Genomic DNA, 24,252 nt, shown 5'->3' with positions numbered 1-24,252 from the left:
ACAATTCAAACAAGGACCCTGGGAGATGGGTTTAGGGAGGGGTCTCAGGGTTCTTGCCCTCAGAATCTTATGAAACTGATCCTCCTTGTCGGTGGGGCTGGCCTGGATGTTCTGAGCCCCTTTCTACTCTGCAGGATTACATCTTCTACCTGGAGCCTGAGAAACTCGAGTCAGGGAAAGGCAAATGTCCATATGACCCCAAGCTGGACACAGCCTCAGCCCTCATCAGTGAGTGACCCTACTCCACCCCGGTTCTATGGTCACAGTACGTAGCCTTTGCCACTAGAATGAGGGGAGTTACCAATACCCCAGGTCAGAGACCATGCCCATGTCTTCCAGCAGCGACATGCCTTGAGGGGTTAGGGTACAGTACAGTCCCTTGTATGTGCTGAGAAACAGAGACTAGGTGGTGTAATCCTCTACCCAGCCCTTTCGGATGGGACACTAAGCGGCCAGGTCTTCCTCTGGGATACCAAGTGTGGTCTTTGCAAAGCCTAGAACCCTCAGAGCCATAGGTTGCCCAGAAGAGAAAATAATCTGGGTTCATACTAAGAGTGGTTGGTGTAAAGGGTTCCATAGCTCCTTCATGTGTCAAGGAGACTGGAAGAGGTTCACATAGAACCAGAGAGCAGATGGGAGAACATGTTTCAAGCAGGTGTCTGGGTGAGTTGGGGGCTCCCTTCAAGGAAGTATCCTATTGGAAGCCCAAGAGCTGCACCTGTCTACAGGTTGGGAAACTTGCCCCTGGTCTGGCACTATGCCTGCTTTCTGACCACCCCCAGTGTGTCTCACTAAGATCTGCCAGGTGCTGTGCTAGGGTTTGCGGGGGTGTGGGGTGCTGGTGAATGAGAAGGTTCTGGCTTGGTAACAGTTCAGACTAGCGGGTATAACTGGGGGAAGGTCAGACTTACACCCTGCAGAACCTCAGAGGGAAGAAGTAATGTACTGGAGCCAGCTCAGCAGTTAAATTCTCAGGATTTTCCTGATCCAATTGTTAAACACAGCTATTATTGAGAATTCAATTGTAAAGGCTCATAACCAAATAAATTGTATTAAGCCTGAAGTACCGGCAACAAAATACAATAAATGCTCAAAACCTATTACTTCCTAATTGATTACTGCACTGTTACATTGTAATCTGTGCTTTTGAGCTATTTAGGCCTGTTGTGATTGTGGGGTAGAAATCCTGTAGGGTGGCACTGGCGTGTCTTCTTAACTCTGTGAAGTGACCTCAGGTTATCAGCTTGAGTTACGCTGGGATGGAAGGATCATAGGAATTGGCCATTGCCACTGACAGTCCTTCTTCCAGAACCAGTTAAGTCTTTATTATTGAGAGATAGGATATTACTGTGCCTTGGGTCATCTTGAAGGAGGGAGAGGGTCACAAGGCAGGGGTGGGAAGGGGGGGGAGCATGGTGAACTTCAGCCAAGGGTCCCTGAGTCTGAGCAGTCACCATTAGCTTGAAGAGGAGCCAGGACTCTGCCTGGGGGTCCTTGAGTCTGACGAACGCACCAATGCTCTACAGATGAGGAGCTCTATGCAGGAGTGTACATCGATTTTATGGGCACAGATGCAGCCATTTTCCGCACGCTTGGAAAGCAGACAGCCATGCGCACAGACCAGTACAATTCCCGCTGGCTCAATGGTGAGCTCCACCCACAAGACCTTAATGGGAAGTGTGGCCGGATGTGCAGAGACTTCTCCAGAAGCATGCCTGGGGGAGAGTTTAAGCCTGTGACTAGCCCAGGGCAGGGCTGGTTTTCTGTCAGGGATTCTGGTGGGGAAAAAGAAACCTAGCCAGGGTTCATGCTGCTGACCCCTAGCCACCTGTCTACCCACAGATCCTTCATTCATACATGCCGAGCTTATCCCTGACAGCGCGGAGCGCAATGATGATAAACTCTACTTCTTCTTCCGAGAACGCTCTGCAGAGGCTCCACAGAACCCTGCTGTGTATGCCCGCATCGGGCGCATCTGCCTCGTAAGTGTCTATAAGGCTCTGCTGCCACTCCCCAGACCTACCCCAGCTGGTCTTGGGGTGACTGAGCTGATCTAATCTGACTATCTGCCTGCACCCCCAGAATGATGATGGTGGCCATTGCTGCCTGGTCAACAAGTGGAGCACGTTCCTGAAGGCTCGGCTCGTCTGCTCCGTGCCAGGCGAGGATGGTATTGAGACCCACTTCGACGAACTCCGTGAGTGCTCAACCAGCAGGCAGGGTCCCCTGGCTGTAGCAGGAGGGATGGAGGCTGGATCAGAGGTCAGGGTGCCTTTAGGGGGCCTCCTCTCGAGGGCAGGAGTGGGTGGGTCCATGGGACTCCTCCCTGAGGCAGTGTCCCCAGTACCTTCTCCCATTTTTCAGAGGATGTGTTTGTCCAGCAGACCCAGGATGTCAGGAACCCAGTCATTTATGCTGTCTTTACCTCTTCAGGGTAAGCCTGGAGTTAGGGAAAGCAGTGGAAGGACTTGGGAGTTATGGTGTGTGGGAGCCCCTGGCCTGGTTGTGAGCTGTGGCATAGATGTGCGCTGGGGAGGACTGTGGGTCCAGTGTCTGCCCCAGCCATAGCAGCAACCTGTTTGCACACAGCTCTGTGTTCCGAGGATCTGCAGTGTGTGTCTACTCCATGGCTGACATTCGCATGGTTTTCAATGGGCCCTTTGCTCACAAGGAGGGCCCCAACTACCAGTGGATGCCCTTCTCAGGAAAGATGCCCTATCCTCGGCCTGGCACAGTAGGTACCCCTCTCTCTTCTCTCTTTATTTCTTTCTTCCTTTCTTTCTTTCTCTCTTCTCTTCTTCCTCCTCTTCTTCCTCCTCCTCCTCCTTCTCTTCTGTTTTCTACCTTGAGACAAGGTCTCACTGTATTCCTGGCTGTCCTGCAACTTACTATGTAGATCAGGCTGTGCTCAAATTCGGAGGTCTGCCTGCCTCTACCTCTCAAGTGCTAGGATTAAAGGTATATCCTCAGTTTTTGTTGTTTGGTTTTGGCTGGTTGGTTGGTTGGTTGGTTGGTCTGTGTTTGGGTGTTTGGCATGTACAGACACATGCATGCTTAGCTCCTGCAGTGGCCAGAAGAGGACATTGGATGCCCTGGAGTTACAGAGGTTGTGAGCCTCTGTGTGGGCTGCTGGGAACTAACTAGCCCGTGCTCTCCTCTGCGGAAACATCTCTCCAGCCCCTCTCCTTTGTTTTTAAGAGTCCCAGTCAGGGATGGTCTCTGCAGACATGGGCTCCACTATAATGAACCTCCAGCCAACAGGGCCAGTGAAACACAAGATACTTAGAAAACTGCTACTCACAGCTGGGCATGGTGGCAGCACACTCCTTTAATCCCAGCACTCAGGAGGCAGAGGCAGGTGGATCTCTGGTTTTGAACCACTTTGGTCTACATCATGAGTTCTAGAACAGCCAGGGCCATATAGAGAGACCCTGTTCAAAAAGAAGAAGAAACAGAAGAAGAAAGAAAGAAAACTATTATTTCCACAACACACATCAGGCTGTAAAGAAAGCAGTCTCTCAGGATCTAGAGACAGACGGGAAGCCTGGTGCGGTTTGCTAATCCATGAAGGGTACTTTTAGGGAGGTGAGGGTTAGTGGGACGGATCCTCGCAGCAAAGTTGGAAGTAGGCTGAAGTCAGATTGGCTGGCTGACAGCAGGAAAGGAGATGAGGAGTGGGCAGGGCCAAGCCGTGCTCCTTTGCAGCCTGGGTATGACCTGGGCCTGCCAGAAGAACCTCAGTGTGTGGTCTCTGAAGGGGACCAGGAAGGCCGCCTTCAGGAATGAAGTTGGAATTGAAAGGCTGACAGGCTGAGCCCAGGGCAGTAGGGACAGCCTCAGGGGAAGGGGAGAGCTTGCCCTGTGTGCGTCTAGATCTTCAGGCTGCCGCCCCGCTGCACAGGAAAGAGCAATGAGACCAGAGGGAGAGCCAGAGAGGAAGGAGACAGCTGGGTGGGGATGAGGACATGGGAAGGGAGTGGCCAGGCAAAGCTACCACAAGGTCAGCATCGATCTGTGGAGGACAGAAGGTAAGAAAGGGTTTGGAGAGAAGCAGGTGGACATTGAAGAGACAGTATGGAAGCTTCTCCTCAGCCAATGGGTGCATGTGCCCCCCCCCCAAACAGCCTAGGACTGACACTCACTATCTGCCTACAGTGCCCTGGTGGAACCTTTACGCCCTCGATGAAGTCCACTAAGGACTATCCTGATGAAGTAATCAACTTCATGCGTACCCATCCACTCATGTACCAGGCCGTCTACCCGCTGCAGCGGCGCCCCCTGGTGGTCCGCACAGGTGTTCCCTATCGCCTCACCACTGTGGCTGTGGACCAGGTGGATGCAGCTGATGGACGCTATGAGGTGCTTTTCCTGGGCACAGGTACCCACTGCTGCTCTCAGACCCTCCCACATCGGGCCCACTGGATGGGAGGAGCTGATCCTGGGGCCAGATCCTGCCCAGCTAGGGGTTGCTCTCCTTGGTCAGCATAGCCAAGACTAGGAATGGGAAAACTTCATCTCTATTCCCATTTTATGGGCCCACCCAGGGACCCTTACTAGGACTTAAAAATAGCTTAGGATACAGGGATCTAACTGCTTGCCCGTATACACACATACACATGCACGCAACACCTGCTTAAATACATCTGTCAAAACTGTAACAACATCCAACTCAGGTGCCCATTTTCTGTTCTCAGTAGGGCCCAAAATGAGAGTCTGGGTGCAGGGCAGACCCTGGCCATGACCCCCGTTGTCCTGTTCTAGTCCCCCAACGACTCTCCCCTTCATCCAAGCATGGAAGCCCCGCTCCAATGCCCTAGAGGAGATGGGGCTTTGGTGGGGAAGGGGCTGAGGCTTTGCCCCTTCCCCAGCATCCTCAGCCCCACTGAGGTCCTGCCCGGCCCGTTCCAGACCGCGGGACAGTGCAGAAGGTCATTGTGCTGCCCAAGGATGACCAGGAGGTGGAAGAGCTCATGCTGGAGGAGGTGGAAGTCTTCAAGGTAGGTGGTCCCTCCGGGTCCTGCCACGCCTCCTTGACCCTCTCTGGTCCCATCCTTTGACCTTAGTCTTAAGCCAGGGCTGGGAGTGGTCCTGAGCATCCCCAGGAACCGGAGCTGACCCCTGCTTTCTTCTAGGAACCAGCACCTGTTAAGACTATGACCATCTCTTCCAAGAGGGTGAGTCCTTGGCAGTGTGGGCTGGAGTGAGGTTGGAGCCTGTGTCCCATTAGGGTCATGCCCTTGGCATAAGGACTAGGAGATGGAAACAGAAAAGGAATCCAGCCCAACTGGCTGCTGACAGGGCTGTCTGTGAGAAGAGAACTGACACTCCCTGCTCCTGCTCCCAGCAACAACTGTATGTGGCTTCAGCCGTGGGTGTCACACACCTGAGCCTGCATCGCTGCCAGGCATATGGAGCTGTCTGTGCTGACTGCTGCCTCGCCCGGGACCCCTACTGTGCCTGGGATGGCCAGGCCTGCTCTCGATACACAGCATCCTCCAAGAGGTATAGACTGCCAGACTCTTGGGATTTTATCCATAGCCCTGGGAGTTTGGAGGTAGATAATGCCAAGGTGGGGGTTGGGAGTGGGGTGTGGATAAGACACAGCTGCCCTGGGGTACAGGACCCTGTTCTAGAGTTTTGGGGGTACAGGAGCCTCCCAAGAGCACTCCTTTAGGAGTTATTCTTACCCAGGCGGAGTCGCCGGCAAGATGTCCGCCACGGGAACCCTATCAGGCAGTGCCGTGGTTTCAATTCCAATGGTAAGTAAGCATGTTGCACCTCCTGTAGGCTGCTTCTCACATTTTTGGATTCCTGTACACCCAGTGCCCACAGACACCCTCACAGTCCAGACTTATATATATGGTTCCCTGGGTGGCAGGATCACTTAGGTCTGGGATTAAGGAGTCCCATGTCACCTCCTCAATGGATAGATACCCAGCCATGTTGTCCTGGTTTGTGTGTGGGTACCCCTTGATGCCTGCCTCTCCCTGCTGAGCAGACTGCCGTGGAGCAATGTCGCTTCCACTCAGGGCTCTCTTGATCCACAGCAAACAAGAATGCCATAGAGTCTGTGCAGTACGGAGTGGCCGGCAGCGCGGCTTTTCTTGAGTGCCAGCCCCGCTCACCTCAAGCCACTGTTAAGTGGCTTTTCCAGCGAGATCCCAGTGATCGGCGCCGTGAGGTGAGTCCCTGTGTCCCCTCAGGGGCAATGCTGCACCGTGGATGTGGGAGTTCTTTTACAGCGGTGAGTCCATGTGAGAGAAATGTAGTATATGACCAGCCTAGGACAGCCCAGCACTGGGGAGGCAAAGGCAGATGGATCTCTGAGTTCGAGGCCAGTCTGGTCTACAGAGCAAGTTCCAGGACCACCCCACCAGGGTTACCCAGAGAAACCCTGTCTCAAAAAAAAAAAAAAAAACCAAAACCAAAAGAACAAAAGATTCCATATCTGTACTCTGTCGGGGCATACCTCCTTGTTTGGAACATCACGTGGGTGAGCTCCAGTATCTGGGAATTCTGTGGATATTTTCTGGAAAAGCCTTCCAGGTGCTCCTCTTTTCGTGGAAATGCTATGTGGGTGCCGCAATTGGGTATTCTCATTAAATGAAAATTCTGTGTGTGCTCCAAAATTTTCTCATTCATTGTTCAGAAACCACCACCATCCCCAACCCCCCCCCCCCCAGGGTCATCATTCTTCCTGAAGTGGGAATATTTATGGATACCTTATTCATATCCCTCTCATGTGCAAACAGTACCTGGGCTTTTTTCTTGGAATATGGAAATACCATGTGGGTGTCTCCACTTGGAATGGTTACAAACGTGGTGGTCTTGCACCTGGAAGCTGGTTAGGGCCATGGAGTGGTGACCCAGCCCCTGAGCCCCACCCCCTGCCCCTGCAGATTCGCGCAGAGGACCGCTTCCTGCGTACAGAGCAGGGGCTGTTGCTTCGCGCCCTGCAGCTTGGTGACCGCGGCCTCTACTCCTGCACGGCCACTGAGAACAACTTCAAGCACATCGTCACGCGGGTACAGCTGCATGTACTGGGCCGGGACGCCGTCCATGCTGCCCTCTTCCCCCCACTGGCTGTGAGCGTCCCTCCACCTTCTGGCACAGGCCTTCCAACACCTCCTTACCAGGAGCTGGCCCAGCTCCTAGCCCAGCCGGAAGTGGGCCTCATCCATCAGTACTGCCAGGGTTACTGGCGCCATGTGCCTCCCAGTCCCAGGGAGGCTCCAGGAGCACTTAGGCCTCCTGAACTCCAGGACCAGAAAAAGCCGAGGAACCGCCGCCACCACCCTCCGGACACATGAGGCCAGCTGCTGGAGGCCTACATAGGACCAGCCTAGCCCCTCATCCCTTTTAATATAAAAGATATATATATATATATATAAATATAAAAATATCTATATTCTATACATACCCTGCCCCTGCAAAGACAGTATTTATTGGTGGGTTGTATATAGCCTGCCTCGGTGGCAGCATTGTCCAGAACTTAGACCCATGTCGGTCAGCAGTGGCACATCACTGAGCATGCCCATCCTGGCCTAGGAAGTTCCCAGGGCCAGCCCAAGACCACACAGTCCCCAGACTCCGTGGAAATCTCCTTGCTGAACAGCTGTCAAGATCTACAAAACACAGGGAGGGAGCAGGCCCTACTTGTCGGGCCATGGACCATATGCCTTTGCTGGTGAATGTTGTCAGCTGTGTCTTGGCAAAGACATGGACACCAGGATTGCTGTGGAGTCTGAGGTGGGGGTTCAGGGAACTCAGAGGAGGGAAAAAGGGGCCATCCCAGGATACAGGCCCCTGCCTGGGTCAGAGGTGCCCAGTGAAGGCCAACCTTTCCCAGGTATTTATTCTCTATTTATTGGGGACAGAAGAGAAGCCTGTCTGGGTGAGGCAGAACCTTCTCTTCTCCCTTCCTTGCCTGTCCTGGCAGGTCCAGCCCACTCTACCTCCTTAGCCTTTCCTGTGCTGCCTCGACTCATGGCTGGGGCTGGGTGCAGGCATGGCTTAAAAGAACCCCCAGCCCTGAAGATAGATGGGCCATGGTGGAGGCCCAGGGCCTGTCTGGCATCCCCAAGGCTCACTGCCCACTGCCTCAGGTGATGGGTGTAAATAGCTCTGGAGGCAGTGGGGTAGATGGTTGGGGGAGGAGGGGCTCCTGCAGCCCCTGCTACCCAGGCCACAGTCATTCTTGGGTTCCATCTTGCTAATAAACGCTGGCTCTGGGACTAGACTTTGGTCTCTCTCCTTGGTGGTTGGAGCGGGAGTGGAGGTGGATTAGGCCCACAATTGCTGAGAAATGCAAGCCAGGTGGGGACTTGAAGGCAGTGGATCTGCTACAAGAGGCAGGTGAATCTCTGAGTTCGAGACCAGCCTGATCTACAGCGTGTGTTCTAAGACAGTCGGGACTACAGAGAAACCCTATCTTGAAGAAACAAAATCTATGTAGAAGACAGGTTTGCTTTAATAACCAGGGCTCCTGCAGTTCCTAAGCTACAGAGAGCCCTGTGGCTCTTGCTCCACTTCCGCTGTACACTTGAGGGTGGGTGGAGCCCAGGGGCTGAAGTGACAGATGAAACTTGCTCCCAGAGTCCTCCTTACTCAGAATGAATGACAAAATTGCCAGCATAGGGTATCCACTTCCTACCATCCTTAGGGTCAACTCTGTGCCTGATGCTTGGGACCCTAGCACCCTCTTGTGTTCTCTCACAGAGTTAAGTCTGGTTTCAGGAAAGAAGGCTCTGGACCAGTAGAGAGAGCCCAAGATAGGGTTTCCAATCGTATGGGCACAAGCCATCTCTAGCACCTAGTTGCTCAGCACAGCAGGCTCCGTACTTCACCAAATGCTTTACCTGAGCCGATTTCCAAACCCTTGAGTAGAGGCTTTCAGGTTATAGTGGAACTCTATGCAGGTCCCACATTATGACTGGGTAGAAGCAGAGCACTCTGGGGAGCACCAGATCAGCACCAGATCAGCACATGTATATCTGACAATAGACTTGCCAAAGATACACTGAATCCAGCCACCTCTATAATGATCTTTGTTTGCACCTAAATGCTGCGTGTGTTCACTCAGACATGTGCGTGGGCTGGCACAGACAAGTTTGTATGCACACACAGGGACACAGGTGTGAGCGCACTAGTGCGAGCGTCATATTTACTACATTTGCACGCTCGGGCACACATGCACGGCTGTGAATTCACACAAAGCCCTGCAAAATGAGCACACAAACACCTGTGCCTACAGGAAGACACGCATAGGATGCTGGGGATGCAGCCCAGAAATGACGTACATGCTCAGCATGCAGGAGCCCCTAGGTTTGATGCCCAGCACATACACACACAGGGCACCAAGGTACAGCCACACGTTGCATGCATAGTTATGTAAACAGGTACGTAAGGGTACGTGCATTTAAAAAACTACTAGCTAGCAGGCACACACACACATGCAGGTATACAGTCTCAGGTGTGTCCAGTCATTACTTCGCTTGATCCTAGTAAGGAACAGGAAGACACAGGCATGTATAGCAGACTCACCCATCCACCAGCAGAGGACATGTAGAGACCATGTTCAGGGTCACATTTAACCCTGAGTGTGAGGCAAATACAGAGTCACCTAGTCCCTCATGGCTTCTAGGAGGTACAGAACCCTGTGATCCATAGACACCCCGCTCTTCTACGACACTGTTAATTATGTGACCCTGTGAGCCTCTTCTAATCAGTAAAATGGGGCTGTGATTGAGGCACCATCTTCCTCCAAGTTCATGGAAGCCTACAAGATAAGGAGTGACCACAGCTGGGCAAGCATCAGGTCCTCTGTGCCTGCACCTCCTTCCGAACTCTCCTGCCAGTCCCGCTCCCAGTCCCCCTACTCCTGGGACTAAAGGGTCTGTTCCCTCAATTCTACCAAATAAACGGCTACAGGACGGGGGAAGGACTCTCTAGGATCTCTTCTGGAGAACTGGAGGGGGCAGAGGGGTGCCAAGTCAGCAGCTGAAGGATTGGGGCCTTGCCAGCCTGATTAAAAGGCTAGGAGACTGAGCTTCACCTGTCCTTGTCTCTGATTGGCCCTCAGGCATCCCTAGCTCCCAAATCCCACTGAGCAACCCCATCAGGGCCCATGCAGGTCTGTGGAGAGCCAGTTGATTGCTGGCTTTGGGGCCAGAAGGTTGTCTGAGGAGGCCAGAGGCTGCCTACCCTGTCCCTTTGCCTGCTGCTGGGACCATGGGGGCTGGGGCCAGCGCTGAGGAGAAGCACTCCAGGGAGCTGGAGAAGAAGCTCAAAGAGGATGCTGAGAAGGATGCCCGGACTGTGAAGCTGCTGCTTCTGGGTAGGGGTGTGGGCCAGTGTTGGGGAGGGGACAGTTGCCGGTCAGCAGTCTGGGGCTAGGCAAACAGCCTCTTCTTGAAGCAAGGATTCCTTAGGGGGAGAAAGAAAGATAGTGTGGTGGGGCAGGGCACAGAGTGGGAGCCATTCCCAGACAAGGCCTGACAGGTGATGATGTCCTAGTCCCCCAAGGCAAGGTATCCCATGACAATTTCTTGGGAACACTCTTCTCTGCAGAAGTGTATACCAAACACACTGTTGTATAAGTGTGTGTGTGTTCGGGCACTTTTGCCCTCAGGCTACAGCCTTTGGTTTTCCAGGCCTGCTCACCAAGGTCTTCTTGGCTCTTCTTTCTCACCTGGGAATAAGGTCTGAGGATAGCTCTAGGATCACCCATGTCCACAAAGGCACTGGGTGCCAGAACTGGGTCATTGGTAGACCTGTGAAACAGCTTTTAAAAGTGGAAAGATGACAGGCAGTGGTGGTGCATGCCTTCAATCCCATCACTGGGAGGCAGAGGCAAGTGAATCTCTGAGTCTAAGGCTAGCCTGGTCTACATTGTGAGTTCCAGAACAGCCATGCCTACACAAAACAAAAAAAGAGAGTGGAAAGATATTGAAGCCTACATGGGATAAATAAAGCCAATCCATAATCCTGTGGGTATTGAGGAGACATGGGGGTACTGCCATTGCCTAACCCCAAGGGAAAGTTGCTGCTTTAGAAGGGCAGGCAAAGGTACTAAGCCAGAGCCCCAGGAGAAAGACCAAAGCTAAGCCAGAAATCTCATTAATCATATCCAATATCCTTAAGGAGTGCAGGCTCAGAAAGGATGTCAGCTCTGTCCTCTCCCCTATCTAAGGATGCTAATTCCCTCTGAGCCTCTCAGAGATATCTCCCTAGTTTCAGGTGAACCAAGAGGCTGGACCCATTTAATCCTATGCATGCAGTACTGAACATCACCACAAGGTGGCACTAGAGGGTTTCCTTATTTTGGTCTCAGCATAATAAAGACTTTTTACACCAGAGTCTGGAGGAACCTCCTCCTTCCCTCTGGGCACAGTTGAGGTCACTTAACTGATTTGGTCCTTGTCACTTACAGCCATTTTACATCAGAGGGTTTTCAAGACTTTACTTTCAATAGAGATGAGGGCAAGCATATCTAGAGGTTGGCACCCAGGGCTCTGATCCAAAAGAAGTGGTGGTCAGTGCGGCTCTGAAGCACAGCTTTTCTTTCAGGTGCCGGTGAATCCGGGAAGAGCACTATTGTCAAGCAGATGAAGTGAGTGTTCCCTGCCCATCCTAAGGCCCCTAGTGGTGGGTGAGTACATGCACATTAGAATCTGTCCCCACCGGCCCAGGAGGCTCTGATTTTGCTGGTCTTGGCTATAGGATTATCCACCAGGATGGGTATTCGCTGGAAGAATGCCTCGAGTTCATTGCCATCATCTACGGCAATACTCTGCAGTCTATCCTGGCCATCGTTCGGGCTATGACCACGCTCAACATTCAATATGGAGATTCAGCCCGGCAGGTGAGGCAGGAGGCAGGCTGATGTTAGCCTTCCAGGGCTCATGGCACCTGGCTAGGCTCAGGTTCACAACCACTACCCTGCCCTACCTACCACCAGGATGATGCCCGGAAACTGATGCACATGGCAGATACTATTGAGGAAGGCACAATGCCCAAGGAGATGTCAGACATCATTCAGCGCTTGTGGAAGGACTCGGGTATCCAAGCTTGCTTTGAACGAGCCTCGGAATACCAGCTCAACGACTCTGCTGGCTAGTGAGTGGATGCAGGGGGCATAGGAGGTGGGTAGGCAGAACCCGGCTGGTGTGATCGCCCACACAACTCACCCACTCATACCGGGTGTTCTTCATCAGCTATCTTTCAGACCTAGAGCGTCTGGTGACTCCAGGATATGTGCCCACCGAGCAGGACGTGTTGCGTTCTCGTGTCAAAACCACTGGCATTATTGAGACTCAGTTCTCCTTCAAGGACCTCAACTTCAGGTAAGACCCCTGTGCTGAGAGCTCAGCTGGCCTGACAGGAACTTCACTGTCCTACCCTTGCCAGGAGAAAGGCTGGTCATTTCAGATGCCAAGCGGTATGAGGGCTCTCCAGCCAGCTTAGGAGGACAAGGGGGTGCGAGTGGGCATATCCAGGTGACCGGACACACGGGTCTAAATCCGGACCCGGCTCTGCCCTACAGAATGTTCGATGTGGGCGGACAGCGTTCCGAGCGCAAAAAGTGGATCCACTGCTTTGAGGGTGTGACGTGCATCATTTTCATCGCCGCGCTGAGCGCTTACGACATGGTGCTAGTGGAGGACGACGAAGTGGTGAGTGCCAAGTTGGGCCCGAATGTTTGAGAAGGGAGGGGGAGCCAGACTCACGCAACAGAAGCTGTGTGGGAAGGGTTGGTGTCTGGAGGCCAGAGACCAAGGGGCAGCTGCCTGCGTAGCCTGGTGCCCAACAGCTGCTCCGCTCCCCAGAACCGAATGCACGAGAGCCTGCACCTGTTCAACAGCATCTGCAATCATCGCTACTTCGCCACAACGTCCATCGTGCTCTTCCTCAACAAGAAGGACGTTTTCTCCGAGAAGATCAAAAAGGCACACCTCAGCATCTGCTTCCCCGATTACGATGGTGAGATCCCTAGTCCCGGCCGCCAGGCGGTGCCCCAGCCCCACGATTCCTGCCGCGCGCTCCTTCCCGCGGGAGGAAAAAGTCTTCCCGCGCAGAGAGAATGCTGCCCTCTGCCGCAGGACCTAACACTTACGAAGATGCCGGTAACTACATCAAAGTGCAGTTCCTGGAGCTTAATATGCGACGTGATGTGAAGGAGATCTATTCCCACATGACGTGCGCTACCGACACACAGAACGTCAAGTTTGTCTTTGACGCTGTCACCGACATTATCATTAAGGAGAACCTCAAAGATTGCGGACTCTTCTGAGGTGGGGTCCTAGCTAGCCAGACCTTCATCCATCCTTCGCCTTAGCCTCAGGGCCCTAAGCCTGTCCCTTGTTCTTCACTAGATTCACTGCTTCAGACTACCGCAATCCCTGTTCCCCACCCCTAAACCTCGCCCACTGCTCTCAGGTTCCACCCCTACCAGAGGCCACTCCCCCTATTCATTTGCTCAACACCTTTTCATCCCTTCCCAACCTCCAGATGCACAGATTCCGGGGCTGCCTCCACCCCTCCCAATCTCATTTATTTTGCTGTTCAAGGAGCCTGAGATTCCATGTCCTCTTCTCTTCACAGATACCTGAATTCATGTGTGTCCCTTGCCCTGAGACTCTGTAGTCCTACAGCCCTGTAGTCCCCTCAGATGATGTCTATTCTGCAAGCTGCTGCTCCCATAGCCAAAGCCCTGAGGCTTGAAGTGCAGACCCTCCCTCAAGTACCCAGCTTCACCCTGTTTTTCACCGCCTGGCTGCACTGGCCTCTTGGACCTACAGCAGCTAGTCTCAGCTAGGACATCGCAGGACTTGGGACAGCTGGAACTCACAGTGACTCAGCAGTGCCCTAGTGACCAGCCTCTTGTGCCGCCCTCAGCAGCAGAAGCTCACTAGCAGATCCAGGTTCAGCAAACAGCCCTCTTCCCCGCCCCCCAGTTTCCACGAAGGGCTTGAGCTATCCCTCCCTCAAGCAGTAGGCCAGTCCAGCCTGCTACCTGCATATGACAAGTCCAACACCCGTCCACCCAGTGGTCAGTGACTGTCCCTCCCAGTAGCCTGTGGAATCCAAAGTCCAAGCTCTGGTCTTTGAAGCCTCTCATAGAGAAATTAGTGACTTTGACGTGGGTGCCAGGGAAAGACACAAGCCAAACCCATCCCCAAATACCAGGCTCAGGGTTTCTCCCAGTCCCTTCTGCCTCTGCCCTTGGACACTTCCACATCACACCTCATCCACCCACACACAATGCTCAGGGCTGGCTGGTCAGGGTATGCTGTATTGAAGGAGGGTATTATTGACATAGCTATGACCAATAATGAAGCCATGCTGAGGGGTGGCTCGGAGCAGAGTCCAACCCCTATTGATCAACCATGGGCAAAGAATATCCCATGTGAGGTTTCAGGCAATTCCACGAGACTGCGTTGTCCATCCTGATTCAGGGCCCATTTCTTGGGAGGGAGAACTGAAAACCATGCCTAAACCGTTAGAGACAATGCCCCACATACCCCAGCCACTTCTATGTTCGCTTAAGCCTGTGGACCAGAGCCAGTGCTGCTGGTAGAAGCGAGGTGCTTCTGTCTAGCAAGGCTAGGGCCCAACCTCTCCTTCCCTTAGCTAGCTACACACTCAGCAATAAACCTTTGTACCAGGTCTGCTGTCCTTCCTTGGGTCGGCGGGGGAAGCTTACCCATCATGCACCCTGTGCATTTATTAGGTTCCTAACACTAGGCGTCAGTGATGTAGGAAGATGAACCCCTTCCAAGGTAAAGTGTCTGGCCTGATATGGGCTGTGGGATCTCAGAGGGGATTGGTGGATCCAACTCAAGATGTCAGAAAGAGGCTAAGAGAGGTGGAAAACGTTATTGGGACAGGTTACAATCAACAGGGAGTTTTTGCTGACTTGTTTTATGAGACAGGGTCTTACTGGGTAGCCGAGGCTGGCTTTGAACTCACCATCTTCCTGCCTCTGAGTGATGGGATTATAGGCATGCCTCTTTGATGACAGCTAGTGACAGGGAGATGTGAAACAGATGTTCATCTGACAGACAGAGTGCATAAGAGCTGGCTCAGCACTGGAGCTGTGGGCACACGAGCTCAGCAAAGCAGGAACAACAGAGAAGCAGAAGATGGATGGATGAGAGCAGACAGGCCAGGAGAAGGCAAGGAGGACATACAGTACAGACGCTCTCAAAGCTCAGATGTGATTGTGGCTAGGATTAGGGTGAGGCAGAGGAGACTCCTCATCTCCAGAGCAACAGTGGCAGTCAAGGGCTGGTGTGCGAGCGCATGACTTTAATCCCAGCACTCAGGAAGCAGAGGCAGGTGGATTTCTGTGAGTTTGAGACTATCTTGGTCTACATAGCTGTTGCGAGCCGTACTCTTCCTCAACGCTTTGCCTCAACGCTTTTGGGGCTAAGTGCTCTGGTCAAGAGAGAGAGTGGGGCTGCAGGGGCAGGAGACACGAAGAATGGAGACAAGACAGGGTATGATCAAGTCTCTCTTTATCAAGTCTCTTTTATCAAGTCTCCTTTATTGAAGGGAATTCTGAGGTATTTATATACACAAGCAGGAGAACACAGGTGAAAACACTTTACCACGTGCACCATACAGCTGAGGTCACTAAACAGCAAAACAAGCTATGTGGGATAAACAATATATTTATCAGAGTGTGCTTCAGCTGTTATAGGCTTTTGACAACCAAGTCTTTCATCAGGGTATATGGTTCCAGATGGCTACAAAGTTGATCTAGCCGCTTTCTACTAAAGTCGGCCCCCAACACATAGCAAGTTCTAGGCCAATCAGGACTATAGTGACATACACACACATCCAGTTCCAGTTAGGGGAACCGGAGTGGTAATCAGCGGGCAGTAGCACATAATGCTTTTACAGCCGACCTGAGCTCAGGTCTCACAGCAGGCTGCTCACAACCACCTGTAGCTCCAGCGTCTGAGGATCTGCGCCTTCTCTCAGCTTTAGAAGGTACCTGGACTCACATCCACATATGCCCACATAGATACGCCCACATAAGGATAAATAAAATAAGTGTTTTTTAAAAAAAAAAATCAGGGGACTGGAGAGAGATGGCTCAGAACTTAAGAGCACTGGTTGCTCTTCCAGAGGTCCTGTGTTTGGTTCTCAACACCCACATGGTAACTCATAACTGCCTGTAACTCCCAGTCCAAGGGACCCAATATCTTCTTCTGGCTTCTGTGGGCACCTGGCACACACTTGGTACACAGACACCCATGCAGGCCGAACAGCCACAGCATAAAGTAAAATGATTTTTAACATTTCCAGTTGGGTGTGGTGGCACACATCTTTTCTCCCTGCCCTCAGAAGATGAGGCAGGTGAATCTCGGTGAGTTTCAGGCCAGCCTGGTCTACATAGCCTGGTCTCCAAGACAACCAGAGCAACATAGTGAGATAATGTCTTTTAAAAATATATAAAACCAAACACCAAAAGTTTAATCTTAAAAAAAAAAAAAATTGGTCAGGTAGTGGTGGCACATGCCTTTAATCCCAGAGACAGACAAATCTTTGTAAATTTGAGGACAGCCTGGTCTCCAGAGCAAGTTCTAGGACAACCTATACAAAAGAACTATTCAAAGAAACACTGTGTCAAAAAACAAAAGCAAAACAAAGCCACAACTAAACAAAGAAATCAGGAAGTGCCATGATGTTACAGCCTTTGGTCAACTGAGGCTGGCTGACTTCCTTGAGTTTGAGGCCATCCTGATCTATACAGCAAGTTCCAGGCAAACCTGGGCTACATATAGACTCTGACAGAAATTTTTTTTTCTTTTTTCTTTTTTCTTTTTTCTCTTTTAAAAATCGCAGTCTGGTGTGGTGGCTCACAGCTTTCAAATTGGAATTAAGACTAGCAAGATGGTTCAGTGGGTAAACTACTTCCTGAATAAGCCTGGGTTCTACCCCCAGAACCGGCATAAAGATGGAAGAAGAGAATGGATTCCTAAATTGCCCTCTGACCTCCACATTTGCACTATGGTATGCACCACAACATGAAGAAAAATATCTGCTCCTAGATATGTCTTCCCTTTCTGCTACTTCTGCTGCTTCTTCTTCTTCTTCTTCTTCTTCTTCTTCTTCTTCTTCTTCTTCTTCTTCTTCTTCTTCTTCTTCTTCTGCTGCTGCTGCTGCTGCTGCTGCTGCTGCTTTTCATTTTTGGTATTTTTGGTGGTGGTAGTGAAATATATATACCATAGAATTTACATATTATTTATTTTTTATTTGTTCTTGCGACAGGGTTTTAAAAAAAAATCTGTGTAGCCCTGGCTGTCCTAAAACTTGCTCTGTTGATTAGGCTGGCCTCTAACTCAGAGACCTGACTGCCTCTACCTCATAAGTGCTGGGATCAAAGGAATGTGCCACCACCACCCAGCTAACCATTAAATTTTTTAAAAACTTTTTTTATTAATGTGTGTGAGAGAGAGAGACAGAGACAGAGACAGAGAAAGACAGAGACAGAGAGACAGAATCAGAGAGACACAAAGAGAGAGACAGAGAATGGGTGTGTGGTACATGCATGCCATGGCCTGCATGGGTGGGTAGAGGACAACTCAGGGGAGTCAGTTTTGCCTTCCCACCTTGTTTTTGAGGCAGAGTCTCTCATTTTTGGTAAGCTGAGTGCTCCATGAGCTTCCAGGCCATTCTGCCTCCCTCCTTGTTCTAGAAGCACACCGAGGCTACAGACATGAGCTACTGCACCCAGCTTTCTCCCACAGGTTCCAGCGCAGGTCCTCAGGCCTGTGCAGCAAGTGCTTTTATCCCTCTCCCCAGCTTCATCTTAACTGTTTTATTTATTTTGTTTTCCAAGACAGGGTTTCTCTGTGTAGCCCTGGCTGTCCAGGAACTCCCTCTGTAGACCAGGCTGGACCTGCACCACCACAGCACCACAGCCTGGCCTATGTATTTTAAATGTGCATGTTGGTGACACTGAGTATGCTCATAGTGTCGTTCAGACATCATTACCGTCCATCACCAGAGCCTTTCCCATTTTAAACAGCTGAAAATTTTTATCTATTAGACAGTAATTCCTCCTTCAAGCCCCTGGAAATCAGCACGCTCGTCTCACACAAATAGGATAGATGGTATGTGTCTGCTTGTGAGCTGCTCACTTCACTTAGGTAATGCCGAGGTTTGTCCACATAGTAGTAGCCTGTATCCCAGTCTTCTTCTTTCTTATTGCTTAATAATATTCTGATGCATTTTGGTTTGGTTTGGTTTAGTTTGATTTTTTGAGACATTGTTCTCTGGGTAAGCCATGTCTGTCCTGGAACTCACTATGTAGACCAGACTGGCCTCGAACTCACAGAGATCTGCCTGCTTCTGCCCCTCAAGTGCTGGGATTAAAGGCATACGCCACCAGTGCCAGGCCCTGCTTCTACTTTTTTTTTTTATTGCATTCATTTTTGTTACATTTATTTTGTGTAAGGTGTGTGTGTGTGTGTGTGTGTGTGTAGGGGGAGGGGAATGCACACACCTCAGTGCACATGTGGAGTCAGAGCCAACTGTGGGAATTGGTTTTCTCCCTCTACCAAGTCATTGTCAAGCTATTAGGCTTGACCTTAAAAACCTTTAACCCTTGAGCCATCTCGCCAGCCCAAGTTTCAGTTTTTGCAGATCTGTGCCACTGTACCTGATTTCTTTTGTTTTCAGTCAGGTTGTACTATGTAGCCTAGGCTGACTTGGAACTAGCAATCCTACCTCCATCTACTAAGTGCTGGGAATCCACAAACCACCATGCCTGTCTCTTTTTGTATAATACCCCCACTTTTTTCTTGATCTGGGGATTAAAGCCAGGGTTTTGTCCATGTTAGAAAATTCTCAGCCACTACTGCTTTTTGAGATGTCTCTATCTATCTATCTATATATATATATCTCCAAACATTAAAATAACTTTAAAATTTTTAATATTGGTGTCAGGGGCAGGGCTTATGTGTAACCCTATCACTTTGAAAGCAGGGCAGGGGGAGGGCTGGAGAGATGGCTCAGTGGTTAAGAGAGCACTGACTGCTCTTTCAGAGGTCCTGCCTGACTTCAATTCCCAGCAACCACATGGTGGCTCACAACCATCTGTATTAGGATCTAAGGGATCTAATGCCCTCTTCTGGTGTGCCTGAAGACAGTGACACACTGTACTCACAGATATAAAATAAATCATTTTTTAAAAAGTAGAGCCAGAAAGGCCAGCCTGGTCTACATAGTAAGTTCCAGACCAGCCTAGAGTATAGTGTGAGAATTTATCTCAAAAACAAAAAAATCAATCAAATACATGAAACGCAAAAAACAGTCTTTTTTTTTTTTTTTGGTTTTTCGAGACAGGGTTTCTCTGTGTAGCCCTGGCTGTCCTGGAACTCACTCTGTAGACCAGGCTGGCCTCGAACTCAGAAATCTGCCTACCTCTGCCTCCCAAGTGCTGGGATTAAAGGCGTGCGCCACCACCGCCCAACATGCACTTACATTTTTAAAGAACAAACACACATAATTTAGCAGGGTAGAGTATAAAATACTGGATATTCAGGATTTGGGAGGATTAGGGTTCAGGACCTCCTCAGATTCATAGGGAGCATGAAGTATGATCAAAATATCAAGGACACCACAGGAAAACCTGCAAAGTCAACTAACCTGGGTCCATGCTCACAGAACTGAACCACTAACCAAAGAGCATGCATAGGCTGGACCTAGGCCCCCTGAACATGTATAACAGATGTACAGCTTGGTCTTCATGTGGGTCCCCTAACAACTGGAGCAGGGGCTATCTCAGACTCTGTTGCCTGCCTTTGGATCCCTTTGCCGTAGCTGGACTGACTGGTCAGGCCTCAGTGAGAGAGGAAGGGCTTAGTCCTGCTGTGCCAGGGTGAGTTGGTCCCCATGGGGGCGGGGATGGAGGAGGAGGTGTGAGGGCGGGACTGGCAGGAAAGGAGGGAGGGAGGGAGGGGGCTGCAATAAAGACTTAAAGTGAGTAAATTAATTAATTATTTAATGAGAAAAAAAAAGATCAAAACAAGAGCAAAGCAATGACGGTTTGGAAAGTCGCCTGGGCTTTCTAGTGTGTTCAATTGAAAATTCCTTTGTAGGAAACAGGAAAAGCCAGGAATGATGGTACAAACCTTTAATCCCAGCACTCTGGAGGCAGAGGCAGATGCAGACAGATTTCTCTGAGTCTAAGGCCATCCTGGTCTATATACAGAGTTCTATACAGTGAGGCCCTGTTTCAGAGAGAGAAAGCGGAAGAGAGGAGAGTGTGGGGAGGGGAAAAGAAAGGGACTAACTGTAATTTGTTTGTTTGTTTGTTTTTAGTAGGCCAGGCTGGCCTCAAACTCCTGAATGCTGAGATTAAAAGTGTGTGTCACCACTGCCCAGCAAATGTACAAATGTAGTAAAATTAGTAAAAAAAAAAATCTTTAAAAAGGCATACACACACACACACACACACACACACACACGATCCACCTTTAATCTTAGGACTCTGGAGAGGCGGGTGGGTGTCTGTGAATTCGAGGCCCACCTGGTCTGCAGAGTGAGTTCCAAGACAGCCAGGGATACACAGAGAAACCCTGCCTCAAAAAACCAAAAAGCAGGGAAGGGCAGACTAATGGTATCTCACACATTAGCTGCCCTGTTTGGGGAAAGCTCTTGAGTAAGGAGCCGAGAAAGTCTTCAACTCCATATGTTAGCTGGACTCTACCCTCCAAAGACGGTCCTGAGTACAGGGTCTGGGACAGAAGAACAATATTCCTGAGTCTTGTGTGATGCAGACACTGCCTGGCCCTAAGCTGCACTGTGTGTGAGGGTAGTCTCCTAGGCAGAAATCCTTAGCTCCACTTACCCCAGCAGTGTAAACACACTTCAAGGAATCAGCTCAGTTAGTGCCTGGTAGTTGATTTACAGTCCAGGGAAGAGGATCCCATAGAACACTATGGTTGTGTCTGTTATGCAGAGGGGCTGCATTTACTATGTGTCCTCCAGCCATCCTGTCTGTCCTACAACCTCAAAGTGTCCCTGAGGGCCCTCATGATCTTCAGCTCTGGCTCTGACAGGTCTTGCCTGGCCCGGCCACTGACCAGAGATTAGACAAGTGGATGGTTAATACCACTGACGTCAAGCCTGGCTGGATGACCACTGGGAGTCTGAGACCTCCCATGGGCAGCAGCACAGTCCATGTGACCTGGGCTCATTAAACTGCTTCAGTGGCCAGAGAAGCTAGGGGAGAGAGGGCAGGCATGCCAGCAGACCTGCCGAAGCAGGCCTTAGCCAGGAAGCTACCAGCTCTAGGGGCCCAAGCAGGGGAAGACTAGATACGAGGATTGCCTATGGGTTTAACTCCACTCTTTTGCATTCTGTAGTGTGACATTCAACTCTGCTTGTACCCGAAGTGCCTCCTGGGCACTGAACAATGAACAAGTGTAGTCAGAAGCATGGCTTTGAGTCTTCCACTCTGGAGTGTGAATCCTTTAAGTCCCCAACTTGTTTCCTTAACAAGTATCTCACCTTGTTACATAGTATACATAGCCCAGAATCTACTAGTGTGGATCCTACAGTGTACCGGGCTCTCCTTGGAGAGTTCTTTCTTGCCCAGCCCTGACATGTCACTTCCATCCCCTGGGCTGAGTCTGATCCACAGGCTACTCCTTCACTGGGATTTCATTCATTGGTGTGCCGATTCCAATAGGCATTGGTCATCCACATGTCCTATGCAGAGCACGTGAAGATGCTGAGGCTGGGACTGAGTGTGTTGATTGGGCAGCCACTGCAAGACCTAGAATAGCCTGTTCTTTGGCGATTTGGGCATCTTTGAGTGCTAAAGGACAAATCAGAGGGTGCCAAGGACTTAGGACCGTGAGGATCTCAGCTGGGGAAGGAAGGGCAGAGGCACAGAAGCGTGAAATCTGGCATGTTCTTTAAAAAAATGGTAGGGCCATGTGTGGTCAGCCAGGCTGTGTCAGGAGTGGGCTGACCAAGAGCAGGTTGCGGTGTGTGTAAGGGAGGAGCCTACAGATGTCCTTAGAATGCATGGATCCAAGAAGAACTAAGTTAGAGGTAAAGATGGGGCATCAATGTTATAGAGGGTATGAATGAACTGTGCAGAATGGGTTCTGGTGAGAAGACCCTGCCCCATTTGAGACTGGGTAGGTAAGGGCTAAGAAAGAGACAAGGGGGCAGCGCTAATGTGATCTTGGGAGGAGACTCTGTAAGATCCTAGGATCCTAAGCTCTATCCCACATGTCTGGCAGTCTTTTAGGCCTGTGTCTGAAATGTGGAAATCAGGGAATAGAGAGGCAAGGGCTGGCCTAACACCACAGATAATAAAGCTTTCCCTCTCCTAAAAAAGTTACCTCAACATGGTGGTTGGTTACAAGGATGGGCATTTTCTCAGACAGACCTCTAGAAGAAGGTGCCTGGCGCTCTCAGCGTCTTATCAGGCTGTGCAGCTAATGCAGGCTGGGCTGGGAGATTCCGCAGGTGGTGAGGAAGGCCTCAGAGCTCTGTTTACCCTGGCAGGGGTCCAGGCCTAGCAACAACAAACAGTTGCCCTTCCCCCAGCTTAACATGACTGGCCTTACCCAGGGACCCCCTCCTCACACTCATCTCCAGGCCTCCTACAGCAGCCTAGCCCAGCCAGCCCCTGCCTGTTCAGTTTGGACGAGGACTCCAATGTTCATATCCTGAGTGACCTTGAGCCTAGTCAGGACCCTCAGGAACTGCCTGTGGGGGTGCCACTACCCCTGGACAAATATCTCCTGTGAGTTGTCCAAGATGCTTCTGTCTCAGCCATTTTGTCCTCCCTGCTCCCCTCTGGAGGGCTGGGATTGCAGGCATGTGCCACCCTACTGGGTTTCTCATGCTTTTTTAGAGGTTGGGGGTGTCTAATGGCCCTTCACAATGTGGTAAGTAAGCTCTGGTCTGGCAATTATGTCAACCTCAACTAAGGACGCAAATCTTTCCTTCCTGTCATCTAGCTACCGGAAAGGTAGGATTGGATAGTCTGAGTTCCTGGAGTTGTCTCCACCCCTGGGCCGTTTTCCTTAGTCCCTCAGCTCCCTGGCCCTCGTAGGCAGCAGCATCTAGTCTCAGTTCATGGCTTATAGTTTTCTTGTTACCCTCCTTCTCTCTGGCCAGAGGGCAAGACAGCCATTTCTTTCTGATACAAAGGGAAACTGAGGCACGCTTGGGCTTGGCTGTGGTGGTGCTATGAGTCAACAGGAAGGGAATCCAGGATTTCTAGATTTGAGGAGTCCCGACTCTCAGCCTGGGGCAGAGAAGGGATGAGACCTGGCCTCTGAGAGCATGCTTCACAGCATCAGGAAGTAGATATGACATCAGGAGGTAGATATGACAAGAGAAGCCCAGCTTGGAGAGGAACAGCAGAGGCCATGGAATTAATCGGATCAGAGCCAGCGGCTGAGAAACAAGGGGCACAGCTGTTCTAGAGCCATCTCCAGCCCCTTTATCCTGAAAGGTCAACACCTCCCCTAGTTCCCTACCCGTCCACTGCCTCTGAGCACCGGAGCTCTAGGTGGGAAGCCGGTAGAGGTAACACTAACTGTCAGCCAAGAATGAACCTCCCTAAAGTCTCTTTCTCACATGTCCTGCCCCCGTTTCTGATGGGCAGGCTGGCAGCCCTCACTCACTCTTATAGAGTGGAGGGCATAGCCGGGCAAGGTTTGAAAAGAGGCAATGCGATCTTCCCTTGTTTTTGCTGTCCCAGACCATGTCCACTTCAGCCTCAAGGGTACTATCTCGGGTGAAGACAAAACTGATTCAGATAGCCCCTCTCCCACCTCTGTCCACTACTACTAAGCAAAGGCGACCCAGGTAAGGTAGAAAAAGGCATAAGTCGGAGAGTCGTCCATTCCAAGCCCCTTACTGAAGTTAAGCCTTGCGGTGTTCCTATTCCTTTTGGTTGAAGATCTCTTCGGAGTTTAGAGAAATATAGGCGGAATGTTTCAGGGGTCCAGGGCAGCCACAGTCCTCACAAAGACCTCTGCTTTGAACCTGAACCATCGCCCCGATCCTTCAAGGCTCAAGCGACCCCTCCCCAATCAGGCCCTCCCACCTATAGGCTCCGAGGGCACCAAGGGCACCGACTGCCCCTTTGAGACAAGACCAGGCCCCCGCTCCTCCCCAGACCAGCCCCTCCTCCCTCTGGCAGCCTGGGATTGGCGGGCGGGGGGCGGGCCAGAGGCGGGGCCGGGCACCCTTCATCCTCTGCCG

General features: G+C 51.1%; 2 protein-coding genes across 5 annotated transcripts in view; both read left to right on the top strand.

The window, feature by feature from the left end:
• Sema3f (semaphorin 3F) overlaps positions 1-8,239 on the top strand; it is a 28,453-nt gene extending 20,214 nt beyond the window's left edge. For all 4 annotated transcript variants that reach the window (XM_034483750.2, XM_076918026.1, XM_076918027.1 and 1 more), the window contains 13 exons: positions 135-228; positions 1,527-1,646; positions 1,843-1,982; positions 2,083-2,197; positions 2,365-2,434; positions 2,590-2,734; positions 4,156-4,378; positions 4,909-4,997; positions 5,133-5,174; positions 5,345-5,502; positions 5,692-5,759; positions 6,048-6,181; positions 6,900-8,239. In XM_034483750.2, coding sequence (XP_034339641.1) covers positions 135-228; positions 1,527-1,646; positions 1,843-1,982; positions 2,083-2,197; positions 2,365-2,434; positions 2,590-2,734; positions 4,156-4,378; positions 4,909-4,997; positions 5,133-5,174; positions 5,345-5,502; positions 5,692-5,759; positions 6,048-6,181; positions 6,900-7,310 — 1,809 coding nt within the window. In that variant the 3' untranslated portion in view covers positions 7,311-8,239. The remainder of the gene's footprint in view (positions 1-134; positions 229-1,526; positions 1,647-1,842; positions 1,983-2,082; positions 2,198-2,364; positions 2,435-2,589; positions 2,735-4,155; positions 4,379-4,908; positions 4,998-5,132; positions 5,175-5,344; positions 5,503-5,691; positions 5,760-6,047; positions 6,182-6,899) is intronic.
• Positions 8,240-10,116: 1,877 nt separating this feature from the next.
• Positions 10,117-14,667, top strand: Gnat1 (G protein subunit alpha transducin 1). The gene is made up of 9 exons (XM_034484590.2): positions 10,117-10,336; positions 11,569-11,611; positions 11,722-11,863; positions 11,960-12,117; positions 12,216-12,344; positions 12,545-12,674; positions 12,828-12,981; positions 13,101-13,292; positions 13,603-14,667. Exons 1-8 carry the CDS (start codon positions 10,231-10,233, stop codon positions 13,289-13,291), a joined length of 1,053 nt encoding a protein of 350 aa, XP_034340481.1. The 5' UTR covers positions 10,117-10,230; the 3' UTR covers position 13,292; positions 13,603-14,667.
• The last annotated feature ends 9,585 nt before the right edge of the window (positions 14,668-24,252 follow it).

The sequence above is a fragment of the Arvicanthis niloticus genome, chromosome 21 (genome assembly GCF_011762505.2).
Source record: "Arvicanthis niloticus isolate mArvNil1 chromosome 21, mArvNil1.pat.X, whole genome shotgun sequence".
NCBI lineage: Eukaryota > Metazoa > Chordata > Mammalia > Rodentia > Muridae > Arvicanthis > Arvicanthis niloticus.
This window is presented reverse-complemented; position numbering and strand designations above follow the sequence as displayed.

Coding starts and splice junctions, on each gene's coding strand:
- Gnat1 (XM_034484590.2), top strand. CDS start 10,231: ATGGGGGCTGGGGCCAGCGCTGAGGAGAAGCACTCCAGGGAGCTGGAG. Junction 11,864..11,959: donor ATGGAGATTCAGCCCGGCAG/GTGAGGCAGGAG, acceptor ACCTACCACCAG/GATGATGCCCGGAAACTGAT. Junction 12,118..12,215: donor CTCAACGACTCTGCTGGCTA/GTGAGTGGATGC, acceptor GTTCTTCATCAG/CTATCTTTCAGACCTAGAGC.